Source organism: Poromitra crassiceps, assembly GCF_964638095.1.
Source record: "Poromitra crassiceps genome assembly, chromosome: 3".
In the NCBI taxonomy this organism is placed as follows: Eukaryota; Metazoa; Chordata; class Actinopteri; order Beryciformes; family Melamphaidae; genus Poromitra; species Poromitra crassiceps.
In genome coordinates, this window is record NC_139625.1 from 11,472,548 (window position 1) to 11,489,410 (window position 16,863).

At 43.0% G+C, this 16,863-nt stretch overlaps 1 protein-coding gene across 4 annotated transcripts in view; it reads right to left on the reverse strand.

The window, feature by feature from the left end:
• Positions 1–2,793: 2,793 nt before the first annotated feature.
• Positions 2,794–16,863, reverse strand: part of LOC310773984 (uncharacterized protein) — a 67,111-nt gene continuing 53,041 nt past the window's right edge. For 2 of the 4 annotated variants that reach the window (XR_014552569.1, XR_014552571.1), the window contains exons 7-13: positions 15,431–15,496; positions 11,767–11,877; positions 11,364–11,414; positions 10,027–10,077; positions 9,658–9,708; positions 7,975–9,174; positions 2,794–6,474 (exon numbers count right to left, since the gene is read on the reverse strand). Coding sequence is in view for 1 of the 4 variants with exons in the window: in XM_083634030.1 (XP_083490156.1) it covers positions 9,662–9,708; positions 10,027–10,077; positions 11,364–11,414; positions 11,767–11,877; positions 15,431–15,496 (326 nt within the window). In the remaining 3 variants the exon portion in view is untranslated. Of the gene's footprint in view, positions 9,175–9,657; positions 9,709–10,026; positions 10,078–11,363; positions 11,415–11,766; positions 11,878–15,430; positions 15,497–16,863 lie in introns of all 4 variants that reach the window. The other 2 variants (XM_083634030.1, XR_014552570.1) reach the window with 2 other exon arrangements.

A 16,863-nucleotide genomic window follows, 5' to 3' on the forward strand; every position in this document is an offset into this window, starting at 1 on the left:
TGTTGACATTACAATAAAACATCATAAAAACACACAATATACAGTACACAGCAGCACAGTAGGACGTGAATTGACAAGAGTTTAGGATTTGACTCAAGGCTGAACCAGGCAGCCAGGTGATGCACTCAGAATAAGATATCATTGATTCACCATTATGTTATGTAACATATAGGAACTTGTTTTGGCATTAAAGTGCATTAATCTTTTTTCACATAAAAGGGACAAGTACAAAACAAGACAGATACTGTGCATAAACACAACATAGTGGTGTGTATGTACAGTTTGTATACACACTGCACACAACATAGTGGTGTGTATGTACAGTTTGTATACACACTGCACACTGTGCATAAACACAACATAGTGGTGTGTATGTACAGTTTGTATACACACTGCACACAACATAGTGGTGTGTATGTACAGTTTGTATACACACTGCACACTGTGCATAAACACAACATGGTGTGTATGTACAGTTTGTATACACACTGCACACAGTGCATAAACACAACAGTGGTGTGTATGTACAGTTTGTATACACACTGCACACAGTGCATAAACACAACAGTGGTGTGTATGTACAGTTTGTATACACACTGCACACAGTGGACGACAGGTCTAATCAAAGGTGGTCACATGTTTGGTTTGCCTTAAGCCACTCCTTCAAATGAGTTTTAAAAGTCAGACACTGTAAGCGATAAGTCTGTTCCACAATTTACTATCTTTGACTGTGTCCGAAAGCGGCACGCCTGTCGGGCACCTCACGGTCCCCTCTGGTGGAGGAGGCACTGTGAGCCCTCTGCTTAAAGTATTCGTTTAGCAGTAGAGCATGGCCATGCAATGCCTTATACCAGTGGTTTTCGCCTCAGCAAATTAATGGAAATGCTTTAAAAAAAAACATCTTTATGGGGTAGGAAATGATTCAGTTGTTTGTGTTAATACTACAGCATAATAAAGAATATATATTTAGGGGTCCGAGCATGCAGTGCGTGGGTTCCTATTGTAATTGTTCCATTTATTATTCTCTGCTAAACCAGTATGCACGTCAGAAACCATAAGGCCCATATAGCAGACAGACTTTGCACATTTGCAATTTTGCACTAGAGACTCTAGCGGACCCATAGCGGCTAGAGCCTCTGAAACACAGCCATGTTGGCTGTGACGTGTCTTACAAAAAAGGCACTTATCCTTCAGGGGGAGGGGGGAGGTGCCACCTGGGGTCTATCTGTGCACGTCCCTGCTGGGCCCTATGGTTGACTATTAATAAAAGATCACTCAACTAACATTTATGTGGATTATTTTTTGTGTCCAGTCTTTTATTTAAGAAATAATGTACAGAAGTCACAACATCAGAACAGTGGTCAATACAAAAAGGCAAGGCAAGAAAATCAGAGCAGCAACTAATGCAACTCAACTCGAGTGTGAAAGTGATGTCCCCTGTTACATTCATAATTAGACTACATTAGTAATTACAGCCATAGAAAGGAGATAAATGACATAAAGCAGGGTTGTCAGAGATACGGCCGGCCCGCGGCCCGCGAGATATTTTGGAATATTAAAAAAAATAAAAAATAAATAAATTATTATTATTAAATTTGCACCCCATTATCATGAACTACGTGTAGCTAATAAGCAAGCTAAGAGCTAATTCATAAGTTAATTAACCTGCACTACAAGAAGGAAGTATGTCAGTAGGTCATCAGGTGTAAACAAAGCCGCCATGATGCCACGCTGGAATTGAATCGCGCATTCGGCTACCTACCAAAAACAAAGTAATCAACAAGATGCTGTCGAAAAAGAGAAAGGTTGACACGGAATGCAGGCAGTTTCAAGAGAAATGGAAAGAGCAGTATTTCTTTTGTGAAGTAAATGGGTAAGAGTCAAATTGATTTTAGTTTAAAAAAAAATCCGGCCCCCATGAGGTCTCAGTTGAACAAATCTGGCCCTCTACCTAATATGAGTCTGACACCCCTGACATAAGGGCACTTATATGTTTTGTTTTAGCTGTTTCAGACATTTTAGACGTTTAAAACAATTGATGAATTCAACATTAGAGACTGATTAGTTAGTCTTGGCCATGACACTTAATCAGCCCAACAAGGTTAGGTCAAAACCTAGTCTATGGCTGGACCGTGTTCCGGCCGGCCAATGGTGTAACTCCATCAGTCAGCAGTCCAGCCAAAAAGGGGACAAATGACATCACAAAAGAAGCAGTCTCTAATGGCTCGTTTCCACCGCATGGTACTCAGGGCCGCCGCACCCTATACGCAGAGTACGCAGACTGCGTAGGGCATCATGTGACTGAGGGCACCAGGCCACTCACTGAACAGCAGGCCAGGCGCCGCCTACTGGTTTAGTAGTGGTTTTATTACTTTATTCAGGGTTAAAGTGGGTGCATCTCATTGTAAAATTGGACTCGGCCCAAATTGGGCTTCAAACGGCCCAAATCTGGCTTCAACTGGCCCAAATCGGGCTTCAAACGACCCAAATCGGGCTTCAAACGGCCCAAATCTGGCTTCAAACAGCCCAAATCTGGCTTCAAACGGCCCAAATTGGGCTTCAAACGGCCCAAATTGGGCTTCAAACAGCCCAAATTTTTCGCCGCTGCCGGCACGCACGTCGGCCTGTATCGGCCTGGCCTGCTTGGTATCTAATGCCCGGCCTGAATTATGATCCCAGTCTGCCCCTGCTTGCATGTACAGTTTAACAATCGCTTGTTTGCTGACATGTACAGTAATTCTAACAATTGTTTCTTTGCAATTGTGATACACTAGTATCGTTCATAATTAATGATTTTGCAGTCTTTCGTTTGACAGTTATTGAAAGTTTTGCCGGGGGGGGGGGGGGCACCACAAAACAATTACGCTTAGGGCACCCAAATGGCCAGCAGCGGCCCTGATGGTACTGCATAGTACGGCTCGTCTCAACTCGGCTTTACTCACCTCGACCTGATACAGTGTCTGCTTCCACTGCAAGCTTACTCACCTCCGCCCACAACTCGTCACCATAGCGACTGCACATCTGCCGTCCGTTTGCAACTTTAAAATTAAATCCCTACACAGAACTTTTACACTGCGGTTATGAACAGTGTTGGGCAACTCATTACAAAAGTAACATATTACATCTAATATATTACTAATTTACAAAATCATAACATTTAGAATTTTGGACGGTTTACAGTGACTTCAAAACGGTTTAAATTATTTTTTGGGATGGTTCTGGGGAAGCGATGTCATTCTGCTACTGCAGTTATTTTGGTGAAAGTAATGCAAAAATAGTGTAATAGAGTATAGAGCAATAGAGTGTAATAAAGTAATGAGTTACTCTACACAGACAGTAATATTGCAATCTGGGAACCCATCGGTTAAACAAAAAAACATGTTTTTGGCTCCAACCGACCGGCTCTGACCATTTATGGATTTCCTTTCCCCTCCCTGCGTGTTGCTCTCAAATCCTTCCGTCGCTAGGAAACAACAACTCTAGCTCTTCCTAGTAGCAAGCATGGGTAGCAAGTAGCAACTTGGTACACACTGAAAACGGTACGTGTCGACTACACACCGGTCACATCGACTCCATTTTGATCCGGTAAAGCGCAGCATGTGAGCCTGTTGCACACCTGTTCACGAAGCTTGCCGACAGATTTCCGATGAAAGTCGAAAGTTTGTCTCGAGAGATTAATCATAAACACAACAAAGTAGTTTGAAACAATCTGGGCGGAGCCGCGCCAATACCAGCGGTGGAAATGGGCCATAACTTTCATGACCCGTGGACCCATGAAATACTTTAAATGGTTATGGTGGGGGACATTTTTGCCTTTTCTCACAAAGTTAGAAGTACAGGATCATTTAAAAGCTATCCTAATGCACAGACTCTGAATAATAAATAAATAAATATTAATTGAAAGGAACCTGATTTAATGGTGGCAGAACATTTGGATTGTTCAGAAATAATAAAAACACAGTAGGCCTATAATAGCATTTTGAGAAATAAGGCAATAACTTAAAGCAAATTATGGACAGTGTGACATTCTTTTTTGTAATTACACTGTTTATACAATCATACGCTTTAAGAATAATACAAAATCTTTATATACGTAGCTGTTTTCTAACAGCTGACAAACTGCGATAACAAGCAATCAATGGTTCACAATGAATTAAAACCAGTCCAAACAAGAAGGCCACAGTATAAAATGAGACAAATTATAAAACATATTTACAGTAGTCCAAACATGAGAAGATAATAGAAGGAACACCTTTCAACTTTCTTGGCCGCCCTCCCACTACCTGTTCATCAACATTAAAGACATTTTCCACTTAGTTGTAACATGAGGGTTATTCAGCCCTTAAGATCAGACAAGTTTGTAGTGTTCCGATTTTTACCTCCCATTCATTTGAATGAGGCCACGAAAATACTGAAAAAGCCTGAAACTTGAATAAATGATGTATCTTTACATGTTTGTGAACAGATTCAACAATAGATCTTGCTACTGCGATTTTCAATTGACTATTGACAAGGCTATTGACAAGGCTTTAGAACATAATTTTGCCTTTCTGAACAGCTTGTTTCTCTCAATCCCAATTTAGTTTGAACCTATATGGAAAATCTATATTCTTTATTGAGATATTACAACTTGAGTTATCCACTTCTAAGGTTAAGAATGTTCATAGCAACACAATTGACAATTGAACCCGTGCTATTACATCATTTTAGTACTTCAAATTAAATTATACATTTATTTCTATCCTTTCTAACCATGTTTGGCATTCCTGAGGCCTGTACCACGAAGCAAGATTAGTGGCTTAGAATAGTAACTTCAGGTTTAACCCTAGGTTTGCCGTACCACAACGCTAGTTAACTTCTTACCGGGATAGATCACCATAGCAACTTATGCTCTACGGCTAACCTGCTTTGTAGCAGTTTAAGTTCAGAGGATAAGATCAAGACCCATGAAAGACCCACCTGCTTACCAATCAGCTCTCTGGAAACAGCGAGTCGCCATTCATATAGTCTGTATAGTCCCCATATGAAAAATACATTGCATACAAATGAAAAAGAAAAAAAGAAAGAAAAAAACATATGGCTCCTGTTGAATTAATCGAGGACTGAAGCCTTGCACTTGTTGCAGGCTACATTTAAATTAAGCCCTACTTACCACTTTGGAATGTTTTTATATATTCATTTTTGTGCTCTCAAGTAGGCTAGATACGTTTGACCCCGCCAATTGATTGCAGCTGAATGGTGAGTAGAGAAATATCACTAAACCGGCGTAAAAAGGTTACATAAACGTCTCCAGAGCGCACAGTGCCGTGTGTGCAACAGAGCTGAGGCTGTTGGGTTGGACGGTCATACATGCTAGAATAGCCTACTACATCTAAGCAATTTAATATGGGATCGCCTGCACACAGATGATTCACATGAGGCTACTCCTGCATTTTGCAGCTGCAACTGTGTTGCTTTTGGCCTGATGTGATTGAACTTCATATTATTTCCAGCATAGTCCTTGTATGATATGGAGATATGCGACTCTGCTGCCAATAGCCTATTATGTGACCACAAAATAGGCAATTTTTTTCTATTTTCTGACGAATATATTAGCTGATCCGTCGTTGAATCTGTTCACAAAGTAAAAATCTGAACGCTACAAACTTGTTCCAGCTGCATCTGATCATGATTAGTGATTCAGCTTTTTATGGAGGTCAATGCCAAATAACCCCTATTTTAAAATAAGTGGAATATTGCTTTAACCATTTTTAGCAGTTGGTTTCACAGAGTCAATGCTATACATTAATAAATAATAGAACAAATGTGTTTGAGGGGGTAAGACTAGTGATCAAGAATGATCAATATTGTATTTGCATGATTGGATCAACTATCATAAAACATGAGAAATAACACAAATTATAGTATCATCACATCATAAAGACAACTGTTAAATGGTTATAGACATGGCATTAAGGCAATAGAAAGAACAGCAATCTATATTTCAGAATTTAAGGAGTTGGAAGAAAAACTCTGCACATCTCCTTTCCGGGACAGTTGCGTGGGACAAGGACAAAGCGTTCATAAATTGTAAAAGAAAGTCCTGCACACTGTCCGAACTTGCAGTAAAATTTATTCTGTGACGTTTCAGTCACGGACCTTATGAAAAAAAAAGAAAAATTAATCTACTGGTGGTCCAAAAAGCCTATAACACAGCTTCACTGAATGTAAAAATATATATATTTATGTGCAGTCCACCGTAGATCATGATATCTAGAAAAAGTCTAAAAACCATTCAGCCTGTTTTTTGTTTTTTTTATGTATTTGATGAAAGCAAGCTGCTGAAGCTCATGTCAGTTTGGCGACAGGATTGTGTAACAGTTCATGTTGTTCAAATGAAATGGTAAATGGGCTGTGTCTATAGACCTTATTCGATTAACGTCACTCACGTATGGGCACGCCCACCGCCGCCATATTGTTGACATAGCGCTGCCGCTTTAAAGGCCCAATCCGTCAAAACTCACTATTACTGACGCCGGTGGCCGTTAGTGTAACTGCAGGCAGCGTGTGAACGAGCTGCCGCGCGGGCACCATACTCGCACGCGCACAAGCAGTTGCCTGGCAACAGCAGAGCTGTTCGTTGCTTTGTAACGTTAACTCATAAAAGTCACTTGAAACGGCAACCTGGACAATTTATCGGTCAGATCAGCCTCGAGATGCCCAGGAAGGATTCTGGATGAATTAGGGGACGTTATTGTAGCATGTTTGGTCGTGTTTTGGCTTGCATTGGCTGCGGGCAAGTCGATACTCATGTTAGCAAAAGCCAGGAAATAGCCTGCTCCCCCTATGTACGGTAATGCCTGGAGTTGACCAAACTGAACAATCAAACAATGTTTCATAAGCATAACAGTAACGTTAGGCATATTTAGGACTGTTAAATTCATTATCCACACAAGACGGTAACATTATTAGTGGGGCTGGTGGTAATTTCTATAAATGTAAATTAATATTAGTTAGCCGCGATTAGCATCAAGCTAACATTACTAGTATGTGCAGTCCCACTGCAGTCAGAGCCTGCGGGAAGTGGATACTCATGTTAGCACAAGCCAGGAAATAGCCTGCTCCCCCTGTATGTACGGTAGCCTACCGTCAAACAATGTACCGTAAGCATAACAGACAGTAGGCTAACGTTAGGCATATTTCCGACTGTTAGATTCATTATCAACACAAGACAGTAACGTTATTAGTGGGGCTGGTGGTAATTTCTATAAATATAGCTAAATCTATCAGTTAGCCGCGTATAGCATCAAGCTAACGAATCACCACCGCAGCTAAATGCAGTCAAACAATAATGTTCCATGACCATAAGCATAACGGTAGTAACGTTAGGGTTGCATTACTTCACACAAGACGGTAATGTTAGCAGAGTTTCTGACCAGGTGGTCAGATACTTGTACTACGTAGTGACAGTAAAAATCTTGAATCTTGAAAATCCATTAGCAAGCAGCTAACGTTATCTGGTCAAAACCACATTACACTAGCTACAAGCAGCAAGTTCCCTTCATGAACCGAAAACACAGTCCTGACTCTAGTTTCCCCCCGATGTCGGTCACATTGCTGCTGTCTGGCCAGACGGGCTTCATTAGATAAATATTTATTTATTTAGTCTGGACTTTTTCTGGAGTCTGTGTTTGTTGTTTCCTTTAGCTAGCAGCTAGCGACGAGCGTAACGTTAAAAGCTACTTCAGCCATTTCCTGTTAGCGTCTAGGACAAGAGACAAGCTCGACGTGAACGCGCGAGACGTCACATCCTCTAGCTGTGGCGGGAGATGCTATCCACTTCGAAACTGCGGTTTTCCATGTATCTTCTGAACGGCTGGTCGGAGAGAAACGCCCCTGGTCGGCATTTTTAAGTGACGTCAAGGCGCATTCACTCAGTGCCAATAATAAACACTTTGTGCACATTTATTTCTCGCCAAAACCAACGGAATGGGCCTTTAAGTGACAACCTATGTGAGAGCAGCGTTTATAGGAAGTTAGCCGCCGTTAGCGTTACCTGTATCGTTCCAATTGTGTTCGGATGGTGACCTGCATTAGGCATGGCTGTAGTAATGACAGCAATAATCTCTACCGTCCACAGACGTGAAGGGAGCGAGACGGAATATACGTCGGCACACAGGAGATGTATGGATAGTTGGGAGAGAGACAGGTGAAACTTTCTGACAGCTCCTCACAGCAAAGTCTGTTCACCTCGTTTTTTCTTTTGTTTATTATTACAGGCATTAACGGCAGCATACAAACAACAACTCTGGGGTTTTCATTGCTGTCATCACTATCGCTATTTTGTAATGGAACAGAAACGACAATAAGGCCGTTACTATAGTTGTCAGCTGCAGGACGGTATGTCAACAATATGGCGCTGTCCGGGGTTAGCGAATAAGGTCTATAGAGCACTTTCTAAAGTCCTCACATTCACCCTTTCACACTTACATTCACACCGACAGCGGTGGCAGCCATGCAAGGCGCCAACCGGCTTGTCAGGAGCAGTTGGTGGTTCAGTGCTTTGCTCAAGGACACTTCGACATGCTGCCGGGAGAAGCCGGCCTCGAACCGAGAACCTTCTTAATCCCAGACGACAGCTCTACCTCCTGATGCTAATGTCGCCCCGTAATTCCCCCTTTGCTGTGTCCCTTCCCAAGTTAAATGAGGCTTTGCTGCCTCAACACATTGAATAGTGGTTGATTCGTTTGGTCTTTTTCCGTTATGTAACGGTGTAACCTATGGCTGTGGTGGCTTACATGTGTACACCTTGTTGGTTAATCAAGATATTAAAAAACTAAAAAGTAATGGAGGATTGTGAAGGCAGCAGCTAAAATCATTGGCACAGAACTGCCACAACTCCATAACATCTACACCGCTCGCTGTAAAAAGAAAGCTCAGAACATCATTAAAGACAACAGCCACTCCTCCCATCCAAAAAAACGTTACCGGAGCATCAGACATTAGTAGTTTCTTCCCCCAGGCAGACACCTGGAAGCTGACCAGTACAACCAGAGTCTGATCTGCTGGCCACTGAGCAGCTCCACTGGAGCAGTTGGGGTTAAAGGCCTTGCTCATGCTCAAGGGCACCTCGGTGGTGGTAATGAGAGACTACCACGGGGATGTCGTCTTTTTAGTCGGAAGGCAGTCCCGGACCTTACGGGGAAAAGTCAATGGGGTTTTAGAATCGGGATACCACTGAAATACATCAAATAAAGGTCTGTGGTCTCACTCTTTCTCACACACACACACACACACACACACACACACACACACACACACACACACACACACACACACACACACACACACACACACACACACACACACACACACACACACACACAGGTAAATCAGTGGGGGGGGGACAACAACATAGCAGCTTCACCTCCTTGCATAACGTAACGTTCTGGTTGGCGCTCTGTAAAAACCTACCAACTGGCTTCCTGTGAAAACATGGCAATGGAAGCTCTCCAGAAAGCTTCATTCTACTGAAATCTGAACATGTTCATGCAGTCGACAAATATTGATCAAATATTGAAAATTAGTATTTTTACACTTAAGACAAGTAAGTATGAGACACTGAGATGTGTCAGACATCCCACTCCTTCTAAATATGTTTTGGCGGGAAATGCTCACCTGCTTAATGATTCAGCAATGACAATCTAACCTCGCCAGGAGCAGGAGCATCTGAGATAAAACACAAATAGAATGGCAACATTTAATGTCCGCCTCCAGGCATGTGGGCACAAGCGTGCGGGCGCACACGCACACGCACACACGTAAATCAGTGTAAAAACCAACGCACTGGCTTCCTGTGAAAACATGGCAATGGAAGCTCTCCAGAAAGCTTCATTCTACTGAAATCTGAACATGTTCATGCAGTCGACAAATATTGATCAAATATTGAAAATGAGTATTTTTACACTTATGACAAGTAAGTATGAGACACTGAGATGTGTCAGACATCCCACTCCTTCTAAATATGTTTTGGTGTGAAATGCTCACCTGCTCCATGATTCAGCAATGGCACTGTAACCTCGTCAGGCGCAGGAGCATCTGAGATAAAACACAAACAGAATGGCAACATTTAATGTCCACCTCCAGGCATGTGGGCACAAGCGTGCGCGCGCGCGCGCACACACACACACACACACACACACACACACACACACACGTAAATCAGTGTAAAAACCTACGCACTGGCTTCCTGTGAAAACATGGCAATGGAAGCTCTCCAGAAAGTTTCATTCTACTGAAATCTGAACATGTTCATGCAGTCGACAAATATTGATCAAATATTGAAAATGAGTATTTTTACACTTAACACATTGACTGCCAGCCGTTTTTTTTTTGCTGTAGGTAGCTTCTGCCAGGCCGTTTTTTGAGGATTCTGGCTCATTTTAAAAGAGCCGAGGATTCTTTTCTGCTTGGAGTTTGTGAACACAAAGTTCAGAAAAGTACTAATAGAATGTGTGCTTTCTCTGTCTAAAAGAGTTAGTTTGTAGAGTTAGTAGTTATGTAGATATTAGCCGTTGAGTACAGCATGGTTTCAGCTGTCTGAGAGTGAAAGCTGAGATAATCGCAGTTTTGTGAAATTCAATCAAACAGGCAGAACAGTCACTTTAACCATATATTTTTGGCATCAGTGAGAGATCAGACATCTAAACAATATAGTTCTGAACGCCCTCTCCTTCAACTCCTCCCTCCGTGGGCGTGTCTAGTGGCTTTCAGCCTGCGTTTGTCACAAGCGAGTGCTCTGCTGCTGCTGCTGCTGCAGCGAGTTCGAGCAGCCTCCCTCCCTGGCAGCGAGTTTGAGCAGCCTCCCTCCCTGGCAGCGAGTGTGGATAGGGCTCACTCGTCTCTTGGGTTTGAGAGCCCCGATGAAGCCCCGTGCGACTCTAGGCTTATGCAAATTTGCAATCCCCCGTGTGCTGCTGCTGGCGCGGCCCGAGAGCGGCGAGTCTGGTGACTGATGACTGTAAAATCGGCAAGCCGTTTCCTTGAGAATGGAGGAAGCAGCCGCGGGAGGCGGCTGCTTTTGGTTGACTTTCTCTCTGTCGGGAGGGCACCGTCGCCACCTAGCTGGTCGGTAAAATAGATTATACACATTCAATACTTCCAATATCTCCATAGGAGACGCGGGGGGCATTGATCCACGTAGCACCGTCAAAAAAAAAATTTTTTTTTTTTGACGACTCAACTCGTCGTTGGCAGTGAACAGCTGGATTGTGTTTGACGACTCAACTCGTTGTTGGCAGTCAACGTGTTAAGACAAGTATGAGACACTGAGATGTGTCAGACATCCCACTCCTTCTAAATATGTTTTGGTGGGAAATGCTCACCTGCTCCATGATTCAGCAATGGCACTGTAACCTCGTCAGGCGCAGGAGCATCTGAGATAAAACACAAACAGAATGGCAACATTTAATGTCCACCTCCAGGCATGTGGGCACAAGTGTGCGCGCACGCGCGCACACACACACACACACACACACACACACACACACACACACACACACACACGTAAATCAGTGTAAAAACCTACGCACTGGCTTCCTGTGAAAACATGGCAATGGAAGCTCTCCAGAAAGTTTCATTCTACTGAAATCTGAACATGTTCATGCAGTCGACAAATATTGATCAAATATTGAAAATGAGTATTTTTACACTTAAGACAAGTATGAGACACTGAGATGTGTCAGACATCCCACTCCTTCTAAATATGTTTTGGTGGGAAATGCTCACCTGCTCCATGATTCAGCAATGACAATTTAACCTCGTCAGGCGCAGGAGCAGGAGCAGGAGCAGGAGCAGGAGCAGGAGCAGGAGCAGGAGCAGGAGCAGGAGCAGGAGCATCTGAGATAAAACACAAACAGAATGGCAACATTTAATGTCCGCCTCCAGGCATGTGGGCACAAGCGCCCGCGCCCACACCCGCACGCGCACGCGCACACACACACACACACACACACACACACACAAATCAGTGTAAAAACCTACGAACTGGCTTCCTGTGAAAAGTCAACTCACTATATCTCAAGTCAGTGTTGTAGTCAAGTGTGCTCTATGTTGTGCTCTATCGTTGCATCGGCCTATGAACTGCGCTGAACGCCAGACGCAGCCCAGAGTAGTGGGCGTGGACCAGCGCACTCGATATTTTGGTATCGGCGCTACACGCAGCCTTAAGCATTACAACCACGCCTTTTAAGTTTAAAATTATGCACTATCTGCTCATTGGGGAAGTGCAGTAAACGAATCACATGCTTCACTTTTCAGCTCCAATTCCACGGAGCGATCCAGTCCGGCTTCAGAAAAGTCGAGGGCTCTGATCTCCCCCCCTCCCTTTTATCCCCTTTGTCTGTCTCCATATATAGGCTATTATTCCATATTATTCTCAAACCAATCTAACTGCAGTTTAAATACTGCAAGCATGTAAATACGCTACACTATAGCAAGATCAAAGTGAAAAGAATGTTCTAAACGCATCAGCTAGAAAAATATAGCCCATCCCTATGATGAGATTAGTGAAAGTTTGTCCAGAATTATATAGTTTTGCTACCTTTTCTTCTCCCCTGCTGCACAGGTAGGATGATGCACATAAATATAGCCTACATTATCTAAAGTCATTGCAGAAATGCGTTTTTATTGTAAAACTAAAATGTGAAGTAGAGCCAATTTATTGGAGTGGACATCACAGTAGGACATGCCAGTAGAACCGCGTTACACTGTCACTCATCTAAATCACGTTAAATCTACAAGGGATATATATAGACCCAATATGACATATATGTTTCACATAGGGTGGTGTTTTCATTTCGTTTTATTTGCTCCAAATATTGAAATGTTCTACAATTGCAGGTTGTGTTCACATTACACAAAAATGTAACTTATTCGCGTTTTTTTTTTTTTCTTTTTAACAAACATTTGAAGTTGTCATATGCCTCCCTAATGTTATGCTGACTGATGATGGTATTGGCTGTCGAGCCTATACATATTCAGTTGTGTCTAAACTTTGACAGTATGTGTCTAAAGAGGGACACAAAGTACACACACACGAGAGAATGGGTGAAGTTGGGGGCAGGGTAGTTAGAGGTGGGCGTGCCGCCAGTACATTGGCTCATTTCCACCACATTTTACAGCCCTGCACAGCCCGTCACCACTCGGCTCTACTTGTTTCAACTCGATGGACATTTTGCTTCCACCGCTGGTCATCTGGCCCCGCCCACACCTGGTCGTCATAGCGACCGCATATCTGCCCTCCGCCCATATTCCGAAGTAGGCTATAACATAACGTTACAATTAAATCCATACACAGAACTTTTAAACTGTTTATGAAATACTGGTGCCTCTAAATGACCTACAGTGTACATGGGCAAATGTGACAATCGGCCAGGAGAAGATATCACTTTGTTGTTAGTCAAAACTCACATGCGCTGCGCGAGGGACGGGCGCGAGGGACGAGGGTTGTGCTAGAGTGAAGCCTGTACCCCGGCGGCCTCACCAGGCAAGACCGCGGCTTCACCCGAGCCCCGCCTGCGGCCTAGCGGAGCCGACGCAGCACTCAACTACAAGCGCTTCATGAGCAGCGGACTTTTGGACAATTGAAACCACCGCCACGATTTTATTTCACCAGAGGCGAAGGCAGCAACACAAAAGACTGATGGAAAAGCATAACAGAAGAGAAGGTAATCCCCACTAAACTGGTATGCAGCATTGCATTGACAGTCAGTAGGATAGACAGAGTAAACACGATTCTGCCTGGCCAATCAGTCGTCTACAATGTTTTCACGTCACCGTATGAACCCGGGTTCACAGAATAGAACCTCGACGAGGCAGGTACTAAAAGTAGCACGACTCGACCCCAATACAACCCGGGCTGTCCCCGTTTTTGATCGGTGGAATGAGACAAAAAAGCGAGACGAGCTGGGCGGGGCCGCGTTGATACCAGCGGTGGAAATGGGCCATAAGTCAGTGGTTCCCAACCACCGGGCCGCGGACCGGTACCGGGACGCAACGCAGTTGGTACAAACTACAAACTACAAACATAAATAAACGTCAACTAGAAACTATGTTTCAACTACCAAAAAAAGGGGATGGGGGGGGGGTTGTATTATTAAAATTGACAACCGGTCCACGACTTTTTTTCCCATCTATCTGCCGGCCCGCGGCACAAAAAAGGTTGGGAACCCCTGCATTAAGTAATATTTCAAACATAGGCATATTGTTTCTAGAGCAGCAGTAGTGTTTACCTCAAGTTATTGTACTGGAAACAGTATTCCTGAGTTCAGTTCACTCCCAATGTTTACTAAATAGTCACAATTTCATGGTGAAACAGCTGAACCAATTGACTCAAACGGGTGGCTTAATTTGAAACGTCAAAAGGATCAAAATTGATAGAATTTAGAGCACATCAGTGCTTGGGATAGAATTCTGAGTTTAAAAATTCTGAAAAACAAAAACAAAAAAGTCTGAATACTGAGGAAAAAGTCAGAATCCTCAGATTAAATTCAGAATTCCGAGGAAAAAAGTCAGCATACTGTTACATCTGACATCATTGATGATGTCACTGATGATATTACCTAGTGTGAACAACAGTGCTGTTTATCTGAGTGTGTTGTTCTTGGTCTTCTTCTGGCAACAAGCTTCTAGGTGCTGCTGAGTGTATGTTAGAGGTGGAAATGGAAATTAAATTAATTGAATGAAAACAACCAAAATCTTCCATTTTTGCCCCTGGATCATGGTTTTTAGGGGCATTCTGAGATTTCTTGGGGGCAGTTTTGCCCTGGCCCCTGGCTAAATTCCTACATTGGAGTAGACTACATGTGTTTTTCCTCTCACGACAGCTGCACTCCGTTTGCAATGCAGCAGTGTTGCGCATATCTCCGCGCGTGATGTTAATTATTCATGACAATTTGGCAGCGCTTCAAAAGACAGGCTACGTCTTTTGAAGTTTACGTGCTACGTCCAGCCGGTGAAGCTCCCCGCTGTCAGGTGGAAGAAGCGGCTGGCAACTGCGCATGTGTCGGAGGAAGCATGGTGCCAGATCAGCAGAGGGTGGAGCAGGGAGAAAATTGGCCAAATACAATTGGGGGGGCTGCCTAACCAATCGTGGACTTTATTACATGACAAAAACTGACAAAACAAAACACAAAACGGTCTTGTCTCCAACGTTCGAGTCCAAATGCACGAATGCAAGTTCGAGTCATCAGTGCCTCAAGTCAAACTCGAGTCACGAAGTCCTGAAAATTGGACTTGAGTCCGAGTACTACAACACTGGATCAAATATTGAAACAGAGTATTTTTACAGTATGATTATGTTTACAATTTTACAGTATGAGACACTGAGATGTGTCAGACATCCCACTCCTTCACATGGTTTTCTAAATATGTTTTGGTGGTAAATGCTCACCTGCTTTTGCTTCTTCCATCCAAGGCAAAGGCTGTGTCACTTTAACCTCGGGAGGTGCTGAACCGTCTGAAATAAAACAAATAGAATGGCAATATTTCATATCCGCCTCCAGGCATGTGCACACAAGCGCGCGCGCACACACACACACACACACACACACACACACACATCAGCTTCTTCACCTCCTTACATAACGTTCTGGTTGGTGCTCTGCAAAAAGCTCCAAACTGGATTCCAGTGGATCAGTGAAAAACACAGGAATGGAAGCATCCAGAAAGCTTCACTCACAACCTGTGATTTTGTTTCCGAGGAAGGGGGGGGCGGGGGGGCAACAGAGGAAGGGGGGGCGGGGGGACAACAACGTTGTTTCCCCATAGTGGGAATCAAACCTGGGTCCTCTGGATAAGAGGTATCCTAACCACTAGACCACATGGGACTACTAGCGGGGAAGGATTAATGACATGCTGTAAACCCAGGGGTGGCCAAACTACGGCCCGCGGGCAAACTGCGGCCCACTGCCAGTTTTTAAGTGGCCCGCCATGAATTTAGCAATTTTTTTGTTTTGTTGTTGCTAAAAACGTTTTTCTGTTTTAAAGTTTAAAACGGAAAACGGAAACGAAAAAACGAAAACGGGAAAAAAACGGAAAAACAAAAAAAGAAAGAAAAAGAAATGGAAAAACAAAAAAACAGATTACCCCCATTTCGTTTTTTCAATTTAAAACCATTGAAAATGGGTTATATTCGAGTACCCTGACCTGGTCTATTTATATATAAAAAATATATAAAAAAATACTAATGTTATGTTAAATGATCTCTGTCTTAACCTGTTGTTGGTACAGGAAAAGAAAATTTGAAAACATACAGAAATACCCCTTGTAATAGGTGAGCACATCAATAAACTATGTGTCATATATTTATTTAGGTAGAAATTAAATTTTTGATGGCACAAGGGTTTTCTGGTCAAATTTATTTTGCCGCGAAAACTGCCGCGCTTAATATTGTTTGTAACTGTAACTGATGTCACAATGTCTGACATAATCAGTGATGTCATAAATCACTGGTGGTGTCACAGTTTAGCTACTGATATCACAATTATGCATAGCCATGTTGACTGATGATGTCATAATTTTGACATCAGTGGATGTCAAGAAAAAAAGGAATTTAAAAAAGTTCCATTCAAAAAAGACAACAGGGCCAGCACACTAAAATGTCCTTTCAAAAGTGTAACGAGTCATCTGGAAGGCATCGCCTGGAGGCGGACATTCAATATATCCATTCTGTTTGTGTTTCATTTCAGAGGCTTCGGCGGTGACATCGCCTTTGCTGAATGATGGAGCAGGTGAGCATTTCCCACCAAAACATATTTAGAAAACCATGTGAAGAGTGTGATGTCTGACACATTTCAGTGTCTCATACTGTAATACTCATACCGT